Source organism: Ciconia boyciana, chromosome 9, assembly GCF_034638445.1.
Source record: "Ciconia boyciana chromosome 9, ASM3463844v1, whole genome shotgun sequence".
NCBI classification, from domain to species: Eukaryota; Metazoa; Chordata; class Aves; order Ciconiiformes; family Ciconiidae; genus Ciconia; species Ciconia boyciana.
This window is the reverse complement of record NC_132942.1, coordinates 24444669-24464403: the sequence shown is the minus strand read 5'-3', so window position 1 is coordinate 24464403 and position 19735 is coordinate 24444669. Positions and strand designations below refer to the sequence as shown.

The 19735-nt window shown below is 46.3% G+C and overlaps 1 protein-coding gene across 1 annotated transcript in view; it reads right to left on the bottom strand.

Annotated features, from left to right (window-relative positions):
- HYDIN (HYDIN axonemal central pair apparatus protein) overlaps window positions 1-19735 on the bottom strand; it is a 162708-nt gene that overhangs the window by 93465 nt on the left and 49508 nt on the right. Inside the window, exons 10-13 of the mRNA XM_072872234.1 lie at window positions 17710-17893; window positions 8472-8571; window positions 3896-4014; window positions 1637-1860 (exon numbers count right to left, since the gene is read on the bottom strand). Of these exons, the coding sequence (XP_072728335.1) occupies window positions 1637-1860; window positions 3896-4014; window positions 8472-8571; window positions 17710-17893 (627 nt within the window). The remainder of the gene's footprint in view (window positions 1-1636; window positions 1861-3895; window positions 4015-8471; window positions 8572-17709; window positions 17894-19735) is intronic.

Sequence of the window (19735 nt, the reverse complement as noted above, 5' to 3'; positions counted from 1 at the left end):
CCATGGTTAAGACCAGGTGGGGACAAGTTCACATGCTGCTGTGGTCCTGAGAAGTGAGCTTTGCCTCTCCTATCATCAGCTTTTTTTTTTTCCCCTTCTCCCCTTTGCTTGGTGAGGATTATCTTTTGCAATGGCACCAGCCCATGGGATGATGCCCAAGTCCTTGTGACAGTACTTACTGCAGAGCTCCCTGTCTCCCGCATCACCACTTTTCTGGCTTCAGAAAGGAGGTACCGTAGCACTCCCTGCACAAGAGCCGGGAAGACAGCTTGTCCCAACGCATTAGCATGAGAGATGATGCTGAGGCTGCTGCTACCCATTTTGTATGGATTAACAACAGAGGATTTTAAAAACACAGCTTCTGGCCACAGAATCACCCAGGCTGGGCCATCTCCAAAGCCCTGTTGGCTTTGCTGCATGTTCAGGTAGGACATCCCAGACCATCTACTGCCCAAAGCTGATACCATCACGCTGTCTGTCATGGCCCAAGGGGGAATGAGCTACCTGTAGGAAGGAGTCACTCCAGCTCCTGGGTACCCAGACGGGGCAGCAGGCATCTCCACACCCTTCCTGTACAGCCTCCAGTCAACATTTTTCCAGCATGGGCAGTCACTTAAAGCCCCAGGGTCCTCACACAGAGATGTCAAAGGGTCACAAAAGGAACCTGCTACTGCCAAATTCTGTACAGTGTCCTGGAAAGTCACAGAGCTCAACCATGAGCTCAACCTGGCTCAACCATGAAGGCAAAGCTGCTTCCCAGAGGAACCCACGACTTTGAAAGTTAAACTGGGTATTGAGAGCATAGGACGCATGGTCTTACGTGGCCAGCAGGTCAAGGGAGGCGATTCTCCCCCTCTACTCCGCTCTGGTGAGCCCCCCCCCCGGAGTACTGCATCCAGCTCTGGAGCCCTCAGCACAGGAAAGACATGGACCTGTTGGAGCAGGTCAGAGGAGGGACACAAAAATGATCAGAGGGATGGAACACCTCTCCTATGAGGAAAGGCTGAGAGAAGGTTGGGGTTGTTCAGCCTGGAGAAGTGAAGGCTCCAGGGACACCTTATTGCGGCCTTCCAATACTTAAAGGGGGCTTACAGATGATGATGATGACAGACTAGATGATGACAGACTTTTTAGTAGGGCCTCTTGCGACAGGGCAAGGGGTAATGGTTTTAAACTAAAAGAGGGCAGATTCAGACTAGATATAAGGAGGAAATTTTTTACGATGAGTGTGGTGAAACACTGGCACAGGTTGCCCAGAGGGGTGGTAGATGCCCCATCCCTGGAAACATTCATAGCCAGGTTGGACAGGGCTCTGAGGTGAAAATGTCCCTGCTTATTGCAGGGGGGTTGGACTAGATGACCTTTAAAGGTCCCTTCCAACCCAAACCATTCTATAATTCTATGATTTCTTCTCGCAGACAGTTACACTTCATTTGCTGCTGCAATTGCAAGGTTCAAAGTGGAGTAAAGGTTAAAAAGCCTGGGCTCTTACTGTGGGGATGCTAGGATCAGAGCCAAGACTAAGACCTTAGACAACACCTTTTTTCTCTGCTCCATCATAAAATGAGGTAGGTGGGAGATGATTATGCAGAGATAGCTACAGATGTGCCCACCAAGCTCCTATAACCCTCCTCACCTGACAGTCAAGGTCACAGGCTCAGGCGATCCATTCACACTGAACCTGAATTCTTCCGTGAACTGCCCCAGGATGGTGGAACTGAAGGAGATCTGGATGACTTGGAGCCCGTCCGGCAAAATGATGCCCTGCCAGGGGAGAAAGGTGAAGCAGGAGCCCAGAGCTGTAGCTGGAGGGACCAAACTGAAGAGAGCATCAATGGCTCCTTTGTTAAACAGGATCGCCTGCAGCAGCAAGAAAGCAAAATAGAAATACATAAGGAATCTTCCTTTCTTTACAGAAGGCTGATTTGTTTTCTGATTAAACAATTAACATCTGTAAAAGGCAGAAAATTCTGTGTGCTGCTGCTTGGCAGAAGCCAAAGAAAATACAACAGGACAAGTTGTGCCTTTGAGTTTTTTCATGCAAAGCGGTGATAACTTCATATAAACAGAGTCACCCTGGGTTTATTCCACTGACACAGACCAGTCCACTTCAACTTGCAGTGCAGAGGACCTGCTCTGCATCACCAAGTTGATTCAGACCTGTCTCTAAGAGCAATGAAGGGCGGTTGCAGCATTACTAGTGAATCATCACACAACTGATTCTGCTCCAGATGAATCCAATCCTGCGAAGGGCAGAACACATTCAGCTTCCATTGCAGCCAAGTTTACTGCATGTAGAAGACACCTCAGGACAGCACTATAACCAATTTCAGAAGCAATCCCCAACTCTGCTACAGTATATAATTTAGGTTTCTTTTATTTTTTCTTTAATATGATAGTTTCTTAGTCTTTGCTCAAATAGACATGTCAGGAAAGGATGAGTGTGAGCGCACAGCAGCTCCATCTATTCCAAATAATTTATCTTTCCTAAATATTCACAGCTACCATCTAAGATTTTACCATTACTAGAATAAACGGGATATTTAGAATCAAGCCATATTTTGTTGAACACTCGAGAGATCTACTGCCTCGAACAAGTGACACAATTCCACAGCATTTGTTGAGATTCAGCTCTTTCCATGCTGGGCAAGAAATGCCCACATCTGCCTGTGAGTACCAGCATGCTGTCAGTCATGAACAAACCTACCCAGAGCAACGCTGTAAAGTTTCTGATCGCTGCAGGGTGAAACCCTGCTATTTCCATGGACTGGACTATCTGCTTTGGATTTCTTTTCCCTAATTTTGGCCTTGCAAAACCTGTAAGAAAAATTGAGACAGCAGCAGAGAGATGTGCCTTATTTTTAAATTTTGCAGCTGCTGTTGAAAATATTCACTTATTCAAACTCTGCAATGGCAACTTGAAAACTACTCTCTCCTCTCATGCATTTTACACCTTAGTTACAAATTGCACTTAGGGATCCTACGCTGAGCTGAGGTTTACCTCCAGTCTAGCTGCTTAGGACAGCACTAACAGCATCATCTACTTATTCACATTTTCTCAAGTAATGAAAACAATAAATTGATACAGAGAGCATCAATAAAGTATCAGCATTAAAAATGCATAGAGAGCACAATATTTTGGTAAGAAAACACCTTAATGTGTCCTTCCCTGCCAAAGTCAAGCTTTTGAAAGTGTCTGGCATGATGTATTGCCTCATTTTCTACCTCTTTTGCTTGCTCTCTCATTTTTTTTGCAGAAGACTTGACACCATTGGGGGGAAACAAATATATAGAAAGTTCCTTTACTTCATTTCAAGAAATGCTTTGCTCCTCATAGAGCCAGAGATGCACCAAGTCTGAAGTGTCGGCAAGGGAAGCACTCCCAATTTCTTTGCTAGGGACAGGTCTGAGCCAGGAGGCTGGACAGCTTTCCTCTGACTCCCAGGAATTGGTAGGATGCGCTTAACTGAAAACTGCAATGGACTTGAGTTCAAACACAGTAAATTTGTTACAGCTGCTTTTTAACAGCCAGAGTACAAAGATGCATTGCATCTAGGGCTGAAACAAAAGCCTCTGAATATTTACCTTTTTGACCCAGTGTTGCTTTCATGTGTTTTGTTTTTTTTTGGGTTTTTTTTGCATGAAGCCTCCCAGCTGATCTCAAAGGGAGGTTGCCAAAAAGCAGGGATTAGGGCTTCATGAACAACATAGACACCTTTCAGACCCCATCAAAAGTATCCAGGTTCTGTGAAACCCCCCAAATTTGACTATTATGTCAAATACTCCCTGCTCACAACTGCCCGAGTTGCCAGAAATCCTGCAGGTCCACAAGGCTCACTGCTGCCCCAGGAACCATCAGGATCCACCCCAGCCCCTGAGAACCCCTACTTCTCACCTCATAGCTGTGGGCTGATCCAACAAAAACCTTCCCGATGTCCAGCTGGTCAAAGCTGAAGCAGAGCCGGGGCCCTATGCCTTCCCCTTTGACACGCAGGGGCAGCCTGGTCTCTCGGCCTGGGGAGAGATTTCCATTTCAGTACAACAATTCCCTCTGTTGCCCTGGATTTTCCAGCTGCCTCAGTGCTAGTCCGGGCTGGATGGGACCTGCTCTAGATGCTCCAGGAGAAGATACAGGACCGTTCTCTTCCCTCAGGAGATATGCCCTTGGGCTGGTTTCTAATTTAGCAATCAGTCTGCACCCTGAAAAAGTGACACTGAGTTTAAAACTTGATCTCTGAATTTCTTCCCATGCAGTTCGATGAGCTTTGAAATCCATTCAAGTGAAGGCACAAAGCTCAGGAAACAGAAGTGAAGATAAAAATCTGCTCTCTATACTGATGCAGTCAGAGATGACAGCACAGGAGCTGAGAAGTACTAGCCCAAGCAAGGCAAAGCTCCCTGCTAACGGCGATACACACATCCAAGGGCTCCCTAGAGCAGGCAGAGCATCTCAGCCACCGCCTGTGCCTAACATACAGCTCCGTACCTGCGTGCTCCAGGGCTCACCTCCTGCAGCAGCGCCTAAATAACACAGGGCTTTATGATCTCCAGGGAGGAGAAGCACTCATTCCCACCATGATACCAAGAGCTCAGCTTTGTAAAGACTCCTTACCTGAAGTGTGTTGAGCAGTTATGGAAAGCCAGCCTCCTCACTACTGAGATCAGATAAGCTGTAAATATACTGATAATACACACATCCCTTGCTGCAAAGGTAACTGAGACCGCAAGACTTATAGCTAAACTCTAAGATGCTAATTTTCTTCCATAAGTCTGCTAAGTGCTAAGTCCTGCTAAGTGCAGGACCTTTCAGTCTGAAGGCTGTTCTGAACCACTGGAGCAGGCCACAGTACCTGAATCCTAGCTCAAATTTCAGCTTAGGTCTCCCTGCCATCCCATTCTACTCTGCATGGAAAGCAAGTAGCGCAAGGAGGAAAACAGAGCCCCAAAAGCTGTACATAACCTTTGCTGTAGCTTTTGTGCAAAAATACTCCTCTTGCCTTCAAGCTCCTTTTGTGCAATGCTCACCATTTATTAAAGATTAGGGATTGAAAATTGCTTTTAAAAAAAGTCTTTTGCATAGTTATTCCAAAATGACTTCTTATTGCAAAGAGCAGCCTAGGTGTGACAAGACAGTGACTAGATCACAACTTGAAAAAACTGTCCTGGAACAGCTTTTTCAACGATTACTGACTTTTTGATTTTGCAACCATGGGATGAGGATGTTTGATAATGTCCAAAGCCAGAAAGAGCGAGCTAGGGAGCTTTTGTTGAATTCAACATTTTTTAAGTGAATCCAGCCAAAGCCTAGCTGATAGCAGAGATGAGAGTTATGTTTCACAGCTCAGGTATTAATTGGAGGGCTGTGTATTTCTATTCCACAGATATTATAAAAGAGGCAGTATTGGGTGCTCACTGTCAAAAGATTTCTCCATCTTGCACCATGTGTGGCTTAATTTTCATTAAAATCTCTAGGTCTAAGCCAAAGCTCTTAGGAAATGGCAAAGATTTCCAAAGGACAAGTTTTTGTCCATGATCATGCTGAGACATGTCCCATGGCCATCGTGATCAAAAAATCAGTGGCAGTTCTTCCCCTTCTGCAGTAGGTCCTCATCCTCTCCTGAAGGTCCATGGCAACCATCCTTTCTTCTATCCCTACACTGCACTTGAAACTTTAGGAAATGCCAGAAATTTTGCTCTTCCTCCTTCCAGGTGAACCTCAGAGTGGGTTCTTCCCAAAGGAGAAGGAGCAGACTAAACTACGCGCAGCATTCAGGAGAGCTGAGAGGAAAAAAAGAGAGAGTATGTCCTCCTCTTTGCTAGGGGCTGGGGCTTTCAGGAGCATCCAGCCTTTGCCCAAGGCCTGGGTATAGCTGGGCTGTAGCCCTGAGATGCTCCCACCATAACATGTCCTGGAGCACACAGACCAAGGGCATGGAGGGGCTACAGCCTCCTTGTCCTCAATCCCAAATCCATACCTGGTACTGTGGAGCGAGAATTTGGATCTCAGTAGGAATAATACCTTGGCACGTCATGCAGGGTGTACAACTGGCATTGCTGCCTTGCTTTCAAAAAAACAGGGGTGTAGGTGGCCCAACAGCCCAGGACTTTGTTGCCAAAGTCCTTAACTTCTGCTGCTTTCTGACATTCAGTTTCTTGTTCACAGAATGTCCCCGTGTTTTGCGACTGTTTTTGAATGTGATTCTCATCTGACCACATCAATAAACAGTTGTACATGATGCAGAACAGTTCTGTCACAAGGTAAGGGAGTGATTATCATTTGGGGTTTTGCTTCTCCCTGCAAGAGTGGCTTAGAAAGGGATTTTGCAAGGTGTGATCCAATACAGTTCTGTGTGCAGACAAACCTAAAAATGAATTTTAGGTGTCTGAGTCCCCCACTGCGTGCTCCCTTCCAGCACTCAAGAGCCACGGCTCTATTTGCATGAATAACTAAGAAAGTTCATTTTAAGCTTAAATATTTGCCAAGAGCAAATTTCAAACTACTTCTTAACTGCCAGCTTTGCAAGTTGCCCAGTGCTGATTAGTTCTGTAAATCACCTGATCCAGAAGCATCTGCTAAGCAGTTTATGGAGGCACCTGCAAAAAAAGTGGAGGCCAGCAAAGCCACTTTCCAGTGGGGCATGAGATCCAGCTGCACAATTCACAGTGCTGCACTGGGGCAAAGCTTCCAAATATTCCCAGCAAGGGGCAGGCATGCCATCTGCACATCACACTCCAAAGGGATTTGTGACTGGCATGCAAATGCATGAGGAAGGCAGTCACACTTCTTAGAGGAACCAAGAAGCAAAATTGACTCCCTAGTTAAAGATCGTTGTTTTCTTTAAACTCTTTTTGCACCCAGGGACCTTGACTGTGGGACAGTTTCCATCCTGACAATGCAGTGGATCAGCTCTATTTTGTAAGGGATGAGGGGTAGGTGCATCATTTAAATGACCTCCTAGAGGTCCTCTTCCAAGGAGCCAGTGGAAGAGTTAAGCTCTCCTGAGGGCCCATCAGGGCCTTTCAAGAGCAGGATCCTCTTTCTAAACACAGATCATTTGCCCAGCTCTGTTTCCTGTAACTCCCAGACCTGCTCAAGAGTTGCATGCAAGTAGTTTCCCTATTTCTCTGCAACAAAAAAGCTTTCCTGGCACAACCCTGGAGATCCCTGCAGCAAAGTGATGGACGCCCCCATCACCAAAGCAAGAATCCCACAGCCAGGAGCACAGCACTGAGACAGGAGTCCCTTGGGAGCAACTTTTTAAATCAATCCTTCCACAGCTCTAACAACTGCAGCTGGTGGGCAGGAAGACAGTTTGTTAACACAAACCTTGTGTAATTACTGTAGGTGGCATTTGCCAAGTAAACCCTACGCAATTACTGTATAAATAAAAAGCTGTTTCATGACATTTGTATCTGTCAGCTTGGAGCCGTGAGGAAAGCAACAAAGCAACTGGGTTAGTGATTTCAGCACCCTCCAGAACAGGAGCCTGGCTGCTGGAGGACCACGGGTCTTGCACCTCTTCCTCTTAGATGGGGAAAACCATAATGTTCCCTGGATGGAAATCTGACAGCTATCTCCCACTCTTGAAAAACACCTTAAGCAGCACCTTGCAGAGATGCAGAGGAAGGACAAGGTAATCCGAACCACGCAGCTTGCTGAAAGCATTCCCAGCCCCATGCTAGCACAGCAAAGCGATCACCTCTGTAAGGGCAAAGATGGTATGACTTGGGTGGGTCAACGATAACTGCTCCCAGAAAAAGATTTGACAGCACTTCTGTAAGACAGGATGAGCATAAAGCTTATCTAGCAGACTGCTCAGACTCTGATCTCCAGGGAGGGTATTCACCCTGCTGAGTACAGCAAGCCCTGTGCAGCACTACCCATATGCACCATAGACTAGGAGCGCCAGGGTGACAATTTCCACACAGGGAGAGAAGCACACGCTGGCCAGAGGTGGTCTTTTTGCAGACACCCCATACTCAGGAGGGCTCAGCCACCTAAGCTCTGGCAGCATCTGGGTAGCGAGAGGTGATCCAGGGTCTGGGAGCATATTTGGAACTCGGCTCGTACCGCCTCAGGAGTCTGATGATGCAACCACATAATAAAGACTCATCTTGGAGGTAAATGGTCTATAGGGGCTTAGTGCTGACCCACTAAAGCTATTCTGCTGTGCAGCTCTTTGGTCTTCACAGACACCTCACAGCAGAGCAAATATTGGCAAACCCATGGCATGAAAACTTATCCCTTCACTGCCTTGGTTGTTTTGGGATCAGTGATCCAAGCTTGTAGCCAGGCATCCTGAGGGCTGACCTTGGACAGGAGACCACCTGGAAACCACAGAGACAGTAGGCATGTGCCAGCACTGCCCTGCTGACCACTGACCCTTCCTAGCAATTACACAAGAGTGGGCTGGTTCTATTTGTGCCTCGCCTTCACTGTGGGTAACGGAAGCAGAAGAAAGGAGCTGTACCTGAGATGTCACAGTAGACCGTTTGTTGATAGACTCTGGCTTCTCGGGGTTTAAAGATCACATTAATTTCAGCAGAAGAATTTGGCCAGACATCTCCCTCCTAAAACAGAAGCAGACAGCAAACCATTTATCTCTAAATGTTACATTTCTTGTTTTCAGCCACAGCCCTGTAGCCTATATTTAGAGCATCAATTAAGAACTAGGAGCAAGTAACACTTAACAAAATTTGTAAGAGTTTGGAAGCAGCTGCAAAAAATCTTTCTAAGTCCCTTACCTTTACTGGCACCTGATAGAGGCATTTTGTTAAATTAGGACTATAACGAAGCAACCAAACTGGCTCACACTCCAGCAAATCAAGCAGGATTTCTTCAGAGGTACCAGTCGGTCTAAGGAAAAGTTACCTCTCTCCTGCAAACCTTCCTGTATATCCCTGTACCACTATGGCTATGTGAACACTTCTGCTCAGATCAGAAGAGATTTAGAAAAATCAAATGGATTTTTTCATTCTTAGTTACGAAGATGCTGCCTCTTATACCCTTCACCTGTACATGTATTTAAGTATATAATGTACTCCGGTGAGTTGGGGCACTCAGCACCTAGCAGAACAAGCCCTCCTGCCTGGGGATCAATGAAGAACAAACTCCTTGTTGATGGCTGCTTCTGCCCTGTGCCGCGAGCAGTCAGCCAGCACGTAGGTTACAAAAGATCTGAGAATGAAGTTGAGAGTTGGATGTGTCCTGTTTATCTCTGCAAGGTGCATACACTCCTGTTTCCTGAACACAGGCTCAAACAAGAAGAGATGGGATTTGTTTACAGCTCCACACCTCTTTCAACCAAAAATCAAGTAAAATAGTTATTTTCCTTGTCATGCTCAGAGATTTAAGTCTGGGCCACGCTACCAGTGCTTCTGCAACTGTCTGCTGCTTCCTTGGGGTCCTTCTCTCTCTGCTTCTCTCCCAAAGAGTCCTGGCACTGGCACTCAGTTCCAGGGGGCCCTATCGCTCATTTTTGGAGGCATCCCTGGTTTGTAAAGGCTCTTACTCACTTCTTGCAACTGGTTTAAACAAAGGTACCACTTACATCCCCTCAACCCCTACCATTACAAATGTGTCTCTGTGCATTTGTTGACATAAATATATGCATGTCTGACAACTGTAATAGTACTCTACAAGGAATGAAAAATTTAGCTTATAGAAGGAGACAAAAAGAACAGTTATTTTTCTGTCAGCAAAGCGAGGCTTTGATTCTGCTTGCGGCTGGGTATCCTCAGTACTTTGTCCAGAAGAGTCTTGAACTGACTGGAGCCTCCGGCACTCCTGCAGCATAAATATTAAATAACTCTAATACTTCCCATCGACTTAGCGCTTATAGCTCACAGGACAGTCCCCACAAAAATTAAAGAGCTATGACATGGTGACTTATTAGACTGCAGCTACAAATAATTCCCTAATGCACAGGCTGCTCAGAGTCAACAGAACAGAGGGAAGAACAGGCGGAGAAAACTGTTTAGAATACCAACAAACCATCACCATGACAATATTAAGAAAAGGGAAGTCTGAAAGCATAAAATCACTTGGATTCTTCTCAAAACCTAGAGCAAACACATTTGCCAGATCAAATGTACTTTGTGTTTCTATCCAGCAAGCAACTGGATGAAGATGAAACCTTATTATATGACAACAGACTTGCTTGAGGAAGCAAACTGGGGACATCAGCCTGCAACCCACAATCAGCATGCCAGATATCAGAGCCTTTGGGTCCCATAAGGATGCTGCATGGACTGAACATCCACAGAGTTATCTTGGATCTGCAGGAATAAAAGCATTCAGGGTGCTCCAAACAACATAAGCTCTGCTACGATGCCTGGAGCTTGCCTAAGCCAAGCCAGTGAGAAAAAAAAACACAAAAAAAACACTCGGATGATAGATTTCCCTGGCTTGGCTAATTAGAGTCTAATAACTCACCAGTGCTCATCACCCAGCTGCTCGCTGTGTGTTTAACAGACTGAATTCAGTGGTCTCACCCTGGGCAGACCATCCCTGGGGAGGGGGGGAATGCACTAGGCAGCTGCTTGCATTTGCTTCAAGCCCAACGGCTGTAGCTGAACACACATCTTGGCTCAGCAGCATTCTGCGCTTCTCCTTAAAGGGCGCTGCATAGGATGAGCTGCCCAGCAGTACCGTTTGATCCTCCAGCTGCTGTGATCCTCTGCCCAGAGAGCTGCAGAGACCCCTCGTTCAGTTCCTGCACAGCCAACGGTGCCTTGCCAGCCTTACCAGCACCATCAGCTATGCAAACACTCACTTCTGCTATGCTGAGAGCAGTGGTGATGCCTGAGGTCTTCATCTTAAAGAGGGGCATAAACCAGGGGAGAATAGCGCATCCTGAGCCTCAAAACCAAAACACAGGGGTGCAGTAAAAGGGAGGGGAGTTCAGCAACAAGTGGGAGTGAGAAGACCCCAATTTCAGAACAGCCACCCAGATCACTCCAAGGAAAAGTCTCCATTTGCTCTGTAGAGTCCCACGTGCCAGAGAGCAAACCGGGGAGAAGGTATTTGAATGAGACAGGGCAGGGCCAACGAGGCTGAGGGTGAAAACTGATGCCAGGATTTGACAGTAGTACTGCAATCAGGCTTATGAGGGCTGTGCACAGACGGATTACCAGGGGCACACAGCTTAGAGTTTGTGCTGGCTGTAAGACAGACAATACCTACCACAAACTGAGCATTCTATTTGCTGGGACTGTGTTATTTCTTATAAAACTTTGGGATCTATCTAAAAAAGCAGAGTGAGATTTTTTTATCATGTCATCATTCAATGCAACACTGGCTGCTCTAAAGCAGAGTTCATACAAACAAGAATGAGGTCTCATAGAGCCAAATAATTCCTGGGAAACTCAGAGAGTACCCCTCCTTCCACTGAGACCAGAAAACAAACTTCTTTGAGCCCAATGCAGCAGTATTAGTCTTTCAGGTCAATTATCTAACAAAGTATTGTTTTGCTGCTTGCTTCTGCTGGATTGCAGGCTGATGGTACTCACTGGTCTATTTTATGTGCCGCAATAAGATATGTTGGCCGTGTGGACACTTTGGGGTAGTTTGGTTATTACTCAGAGGTTGACAGAGGCAATACATCTCCCGCTAATGGACGCAAGTGTTACACAACTCATAAGCAAAAATGAAGCTAAGCAGGAAAGGAAGAAAGTTAAAAAGAACCATTGGCCTGATGAGTATGTATCTGCTAACAACAGTGAGCTTTTGTAGCTGAGTGAGTTTAGCTGACTTTGGGATTTGATGAACTCCAAGGCCAGCACATCTGTGACAGAAATATAACCAACACTGTGACCTTACCCCACTATTTTGGAGCACAGTAACAGCAATATATCATGGAGGCAGGGATAGGAACAGACCTGACAGGGCAGGGAACCTAGGAAGGTGGTGCAGAGCCAGAAGGCTGGGACAAGAGTGGGAGATGGTTCAGAAACAGCACGTGCTTGATGCTCACGACAGCTCTGTCTCGCTACGAGCTGCACCTACATCGACTGTTCTGATCTGGTCACTGCCAATTGAGCTTTGGGTGAACAGGACTAGGGTGGCAAACTTACCTGTTCCCCCACTAAGCTCTGGCAGTCAGACAGACTGATACTCTGCATGCCTGAGTCCCTAACGTGACTTGCACAGCAATGATCCCAACTGCAGTGGTGAATACCCACAGGGAGACATTGTGACTACAACAAGGAGGAGATAACAGAAAAAGAACTTCATAAAAAGATATTTCAGTAAATTCCACTTTCCCATTTTACAGCATACAGAAACGGAGGCACAGCAAGGCTTTCAGCCACCGCAGAGTCCATCCAGGCTACTGTGGTACTTCCAAAGCTCCTCTCAGGGCAGCGAAAACCTTCCAGGAGCTCCTCTGGCAGAGCAGCACCATCAGCCTCAGTTTCTCCAAGGAGGTCCCAACATACAGAAGGAATAAGGGCTGAATCTTCAAGGCCTGAATGCCCTCAAGTGTTCAGGAGATATGTGGGAGTATTCACACTATATAAACTTTAGATATCTAACTTGTATCATCTACAGGGAGCCTTGGGCTACAAAGCCTACATCCCCTTGAATACAGAACCTGAACTGCCCAGGTTCTTCCACCAACCTATGACACCTGACTTTTGTGTCAAAGGCAGGCAGTGAGGATACCCCTCCTCCCCAGAGTAATGTAAAAACCTTTGATAGTCCTCACACCACACCAGTGGTGTACTAGCCCTAGGACTGCATGGCTACATGCTATCTCATAGTCCAGAGAGCAGTCTCTGTACATGCCCTGGGCTCTCTGCAGACACTGAGCTCAATACCAAGAGCTGCCCCTTGGAGGAATCCCTTCTGGTCTTTGCAGCTTTGGATTAACCTTGTTTGGGATAACAATGCCCACACTTATCCTGTTCTCAGGGGACACTGCCTCTTACCACAAAACTGCCTTGTGCAATATCAAGTCCACTTCAATATCCTTTCTCTCTCTCCACCATGGGACCTGTTCCTATTCAACTGTTGTCCCCACCTAACCACTGCCCCCAGTAGCCCATACACATCTGTAATAGGCACCAGGTAGCTGGACCCTGGCAGAGCCTGCAGTGATACCCTGCCTCCCACTGGGTTCCAGGGTTTGCACCCAGAAGAACATCTCACATCAGCTCCTGGAGAGAAAACTGTGCCTGCCTTCGTCTTTGCAGGTAAAATTTGGAAACCAGCTCACAAATGAAGGCAAGGCCCTGTCAGAGAGCTGGCTACCCCAGCCGGGACTCACTGTCCAAGGCTCCGTCTGCTTACGGACAAGTGGGCATAGAAGGCAGGAGAGCAATATCAGGGCTTTGCAATCTGCTCTGGCTGCCTGCTGGTCTCCATGTGGGATATGAGATATGGCTCACAACACAGAAAGCCCTAGTTGTCCTGGCCTCCTCCCATTCCTGCATCTCTGTTGCTATCAGAAGGGGAACTGGAGCCGGGTCAGTGCCTGCATGGCATTTGTCTGACACTAGAATTTGATCCTGACCCAAGATAACCCAAACTGAACATCAAAACAGTGAACTTCCACTGCACCAAAAGAATACAGCTTCAGCAAGAACCTGGGAGAACACTGCAAGTGTACATCTCCCAACAGCGAGGGAGTGGAAAGGAGTCCCTGCAGGCATTATTCAGAGTGGCTGAGCTCCTGGTGGGATGATTTGCTCAATACCGCCGAGATCACAGTGATTGCTGCAATGTTGCTGGGATCTCTCTGTACACTGTGTAATTAACCAGTGCGGGAGGGAGCCTAGAGCTTTGGGCAGATGTCATTTCTTCTTTTACAACCTAAACAGATGAGGGTGCAGCACACAAAGCCCCCTTGCCAGGAATGATGTCCTGCCATGCTCCAGGAAACCACTCAGTGATGCACCAAGATCCTGACAAGGGATGTATCTCCCTACCTCTGAGGAGCTGCTGGATCCCAAGGCACAGTCAGATGAGACTCCTCTAAGGCACCAGAGGAAACAAGCCTACAGACTAGCAATAAAACCCATCATTTTATATGCATCAGCACAGCTCTCTGGAACAATCCTAATGCAGCATTATTACTAGAGCCTTGTACTCATATCCTCACTCCCAAGAAAACCTGCACCAGCAGTTGATAGACTCAAGTCTCTTGAGCTCCTGATATGAAATCACTATTCTGCAGGATTCAATGTATTTGCACACAAACTTTTGGCAGTACGTCCACAGATAGCTTCTCTGTATTGTCAGTGAAGCTATAAGCCAGACCGTTTGACTCCAAAGGTGGAGGGCAAGAAGAAATAATCAGTTACACTTTATTCTACTACTCCATGACTAAAACAAATTATTTAAAGAAATAACTATTCTGGGAAATTTCTGTCATTTCTCCCTTCATTACTGCTGTACATCAGACTATAAAACTAGAAAATATTGTGAGTTATTTCTCCTGGGAAATTAAAATAAGCTGTTGAAGAGGTTCCTCACATTCCTGCCACCCTACAGGGAAAAAAGAACTGCTGGTTAAAAGGATATGCTTCATTACCCACCCTTGCAGGCTACTGCTACATGCGTATGAGCCACAGGACACCTCAGGAGCAGCGGTCTGCCTGGGCTAGCATGTTCTCTATAGGATAGCAGTTGAGTCAGAGCATGGAAAATTACCATGGATGCTAACCAGGACAGAAATAAAACTATGCAGTGCTGTGAACATAATATTGCAACACTTCTGGCTTAATGTCCGCCTCAGACAGGCTGCAACTGGCAGGTGGCATAAAATACTGATGATGGATGTATGATGATACAGCACAAAAACTCCAGCTGCTGTGCCCTGGCTTTGCTACAGCGTAAAGCAACATGATACAGGAGGGGATGGCACACCATGACTCACAGCTACAGAAGTGATCTCTATGCAAGAGCCCAACTGTAAACACATGCAGATACTATTTTCCCTCCCTCTGCCCCTAAATAGTAAGAATCTACTAGATATCCACCAGCCTGAATAAGAAAAAGCCAGTCTTGAAAAGTTGGGCACCACCAACTGTTGGCCAAATCCCCTACTTTGCTTTGCAGAGGGGTAAGGTGATCCACGGAAAGGAAATCACTGCTCAAAGTAGACATAAAGCCAAAGACAGAGCTGGCAACAGAAGTACTGAAATGACACCCAAAGTGCATCCTGCTAGTTCGGGGCACTTTGGAGAAAGGCAGTGCCAAAGCTAACACCTGCCTCTCTCCTTAAATAACTGAACCTACAGTGAGCTGTGGGACAGACCATAGCTCCCACTGGAGATGGTGCCTTCTGCCAAAAACTGAAGTGCTCTGTAGTAACCTCTCATTTGGATGGGGACCAGCTTGGTTCCCCAGCTGAGGTGGAGATTTGCAGGAACAAACAATGCTGTTACCTCCTAGCCCAACCTCTGGATCAACAACAGTAGCAGTTTCATAACATGGACATCTTGAAGACCACCTCCATCGGCTCAGAGTTAACACATGGCACTGAGGAGTCACTAACAGGCAATGACAGGACAGGGATGACTTGTCAAGGTCAGTGCAATGGTAACAAATCCTTGTCCTCCCTTTCCTCTGGTTTCCATTTCCAAGGAGTCAGCTCCCACGTGTCTGCAATGTGACTTACAGCTAAGCTGTGGTGGGGAGGATGCCGCAAAAAGCAAGGACTTTGTCCTTTGGTAGCCACCTGGGCTTCTATCACAGCTGCTTCTGCTGACATATCATGTGTATTTGCAAAAATAAATTAAACCAAATTTGAGATGCGCTTAGAAAGTCAGAGTTGCATAACAGCTTGTTTCCCACAGGCTTGGACGGCTGCTCAAAATGTTCATGGTCACATGGTAATTCCAAAATCACTGCCACCTCTTTTTTGTTATTATTTTCATCAGAGAGTTAACACTATACAGACTGAAGTGACCTGCTGCAGCTTCTATGGATAGCAACACCCGAAAAAACCGGCAGCTAATGGTCCACTTACACAGCAAGGCTTCTGCACAAACCCTGCAAAGCCACTCTGCCCAGAAAGCGTTTCCAAGACTACTATCCCTCCATCAGCTTCCTAACCTCTGGAAGCAATTGCTTCCTCCGGTCACTTGTTACAAGGGTTTGATTATTTCTATAAGGTGCCCTCGGACAACACAGGTGATAGGTAGGAAGAGAGCAGCTGCTTTTGGCCAGAAGGTCTGTGAGGCAGCAGGGTCCCAGCTTTGGGGGGCCTCTTCAGCAGATTTACATGGCAGTGCAAGAAGGGTCTCTATCACAGCTAAAGGTTATGGGGCCATCACCGGAGAGAAGGATATGGAAGTCAGTGGCAGTAGATTTTTAGATTATACATTTGATAAAGAGGAAAAAATACTTGCTATCATTTGATCCATATGTCAGGGGGAGAAGAAAGACATGAGCACAAGTCTGAATGTGAAACTGATTATTCCATAAATAATGGAATTAATGGAAATCAAAAGATTGATAATGCTGGCCAAGACAGAAGGGGAGAGACTCACGTAGTAGCACACTTATATTCAGTCCTGGAGCAAACTGTGTAACATTAACATAGCCGTTCAGGAAAGGTTTCCACTCAAGACTTGAGGCCAGGCTACACTTCATGTTCATACATCATTACATGGAGTACCAGGACTCAATACTGTGGGCAGTTAGACTTCTGGACCTCACTTTAATGGAATTCAGGAGCTCAAGGGCAGGTTAAGCTAATTGTGGAGAAATAGTCTGACTGTAACGAAGCAGGAGCCCTGGGACACACTCCAAAATCAGCTCTAATGCACCGCAGGATGCTCTTAATGCTCAGCTGATCAGCTCCCGCTCTCTACAATATTCCTACTGCTCTGACACAATCTCTTGGTCACACCATGCTGCTGTCAGCTACAGTGGTGTGAAACTGCAGTTGGGCTGACATTGGTGGCTCTCAGCCTTATATGGGCTATAGGAATAACCAAGAAGAGAACATGATCGCTTTCCTTATTTTAAAAAAAAAAAAAGTTTCACCTATTTAAAAAAAAAGAGCAGGTTGGGCTTATTCTAGGGTTTACTCCAAGATGAGAAGGGATTTTGCACTGCTCAGACAGCAGGCATTCTTCATCTCAGACCATCCAAATATTCAGAATCAGAGCACTGGCTGATTGAAGGACATGGGGTTTTGCTTGCATAAATAGAAAAGCAAAAAAAATTCTGTACCTATGTGCAATACAACTCAAAAAGCCCATTTACACCTTCCAGTCTTGTGTCCAGGCTCACAGATTATACTGGAAGGGAGATTCAGATGTGGTATAAGTCCAGGTTATATGAAGGGACTGGTATTTCCAAGATTAAACTTAGGCTGAATTTGGCCTGCTTTCCACAGAGGACCATTTCATTCTTCAGGTCAATATGTGAACTGACAGTGCTCTAATATCCTTTGTTAATCCCCATACAGTATGTGTAAGGTGTGCCCTTACATATAATAATCAACACTTCTGAACACTGTAAGGACACTTGCTTATAGCCCTTGTAGTAGCTCAGCTTTGGGCAGGCTCTTGCTGCTTGTCAGGAGCCCGCAGTTCAGAAATGCTTTTTGCAACAAGCTCTCCCATCCTCACTAGAAATGTGATGTTTTCTCTCCTTACACTTCAAGCTAGCTGATGCAGGGATCTGCCAAGTGACCTCAAATCAGGGAGGAGAAGAAGGAAGAGGAGGAAAGGAGGTTCTCAGCTATTGCTTACCGCCGGCTCAATGGTGAAGATATCATCGGAGAAAAGCATGGAATCTCCTTGCACCTTTGCCCTATGATTCTGGAAGGTGCGGGAGAGAAGGGAAAGGCGTTCTCGGAGAGTAGGGTCCACCATGCACTCCTTGAGAAAATAATCCGTCTTGTCCTCTTCCTGCCTCTGCAGCCTGCGACACAGCCTGCAGCCACGGGGAGAGACAAACCAAGCAGAAAATTTAATAAGCAACATATTTGCAGAGACTGTTGTCTAAGTGCAGGGGCAGCAGCGCACTTGGGGAGGAACAGCAGCAGCAGCTCAGCAAGGGGCTGACCCCGAGCCATGGGGTCCCAAATGGATCAGATTATCACTTCTTGTTTGCTGGCATGGCACGTAGTTTTACTCCACGCTTATAAGCTAAGAAGAGGTTTTTTGAAAGCTAGCAGCCCTCAGGAGAGCGACCTGGCTCAAAGCCACTGCTACAACTGATGGAAAATCCACCAACAACCTCATCTGGTTTTTCCTACCATAGAGCTAATAACAGATAACAACAGCTAATGGCAGATAACAAAGATCAAGGAGACCCACTGCAGTGCTTCACTGGGAAGGGGAGAAGCAGCTGGGTTTCAGCTGCAGGTTACTAGCATCACTCTCTTTTCTTCCCTTTTGGACCTGCAGGGATAAGCAAACAGTATCTGTTCTCTGTTCCCTTTACTGCCTTCCACCAGAGGATCCCAGAGCACTTCAAAAGCAAACTAATGAATTCAGGCATCACATCACCTCAGTGAAATTAATGGTTTTATATGCATGAAAACAGAGGCCCTGAGAAAGGAAGGGACTTTGCCTAGCATCACTCAATAAAGGACCAGCACCTCTGAATCCAAACCCTGAAGTCTAACCTTGAACCACCTTATCTTTTTCCTTTTTGGCCTTCTCTGCAGAGCTTTGACACAGTTAATCTCTCCCTTACTTGGAAGTTGTAGCAGAAATCATTCTAGTGTTTAAAGATCACAACCAAGAGATGAGAAGGGAGCACTGCTACAGAGCAGTTGCTTCCTAGCTGGTATATTGCTGTCCCCCCTTCATGCTCCAGTCCCCCGGCCATGAAGAACCAGCAGGTGACAACTCTAGGGGGATGAGTGGAAGGCTCCATATGCAGCAAATCGAGGCAATGTAGTATAAACAGGATAGCGATCATGACCCAGCTAAATTCAAATACAATTAGAAAGGAAATACAGTCATGGACGTTACTAGATGCACACAGACAGAGCCTCGGGCAAATGCTGTCACCAGCGCCAAAAATACTTGCTTTGGCTAGCTCCCCACAGAGTGCAATAGGAAATGTTTCTCCATGTCTGACCTACAATGCTGTGCATTAGGGGGGCTTCCAGCCACTGAGATGAGCAACCCTCAATTCAACCTCCATCAACAGACAATAATTCCACCATTACATCCCAGAAAGTCCTGCAAGAGGGAGACAGAGCAAACCCCTGGACAGACCTTCTAACAATCCAGGTCTTTTTGGGTCACATCCCAGTGCACTGTCTTCTCGCATGAAAAAGTCCTCCCTGCTCCAAGACCTCAAAAGCTTCTCTGACAGCAGGACACTGGCCTTGGAGCTATGATCACCCTTAAGATTGCAAGTAAGGAAGAACAAAACGTCCTGGTCAGTGTCTAGGACACAAACTGGCACAAGATCAAATTAATTGGAAAAAAATCAGGTTGAAGTCTACTGTGGGGAAACCCTGTTGCTTCTGAGGGGAAAGAGGATCACTCAGGGTCCAGTCTGAGACAGGCAGGTGGGAAGAGATGGTAAAGGAATGGTCCAGGGAAGTACCAAGAGACGGTCATGAGATTTTCTTTTAACACACTGAGCTTGCACAGAAGTCACATGCTGTGTAATTAAAAATACAGAACAGTGGAAAACTAGTTTTGGCCTTCAAGGCATTTCTGACCTAATTACGCTGAACTTTATTTGCTCATAAGCCCTTAAAAACTGCTCCAGTTTAAGGCAGTTTCCTGATCAGCTATGGGTTCAGACTAA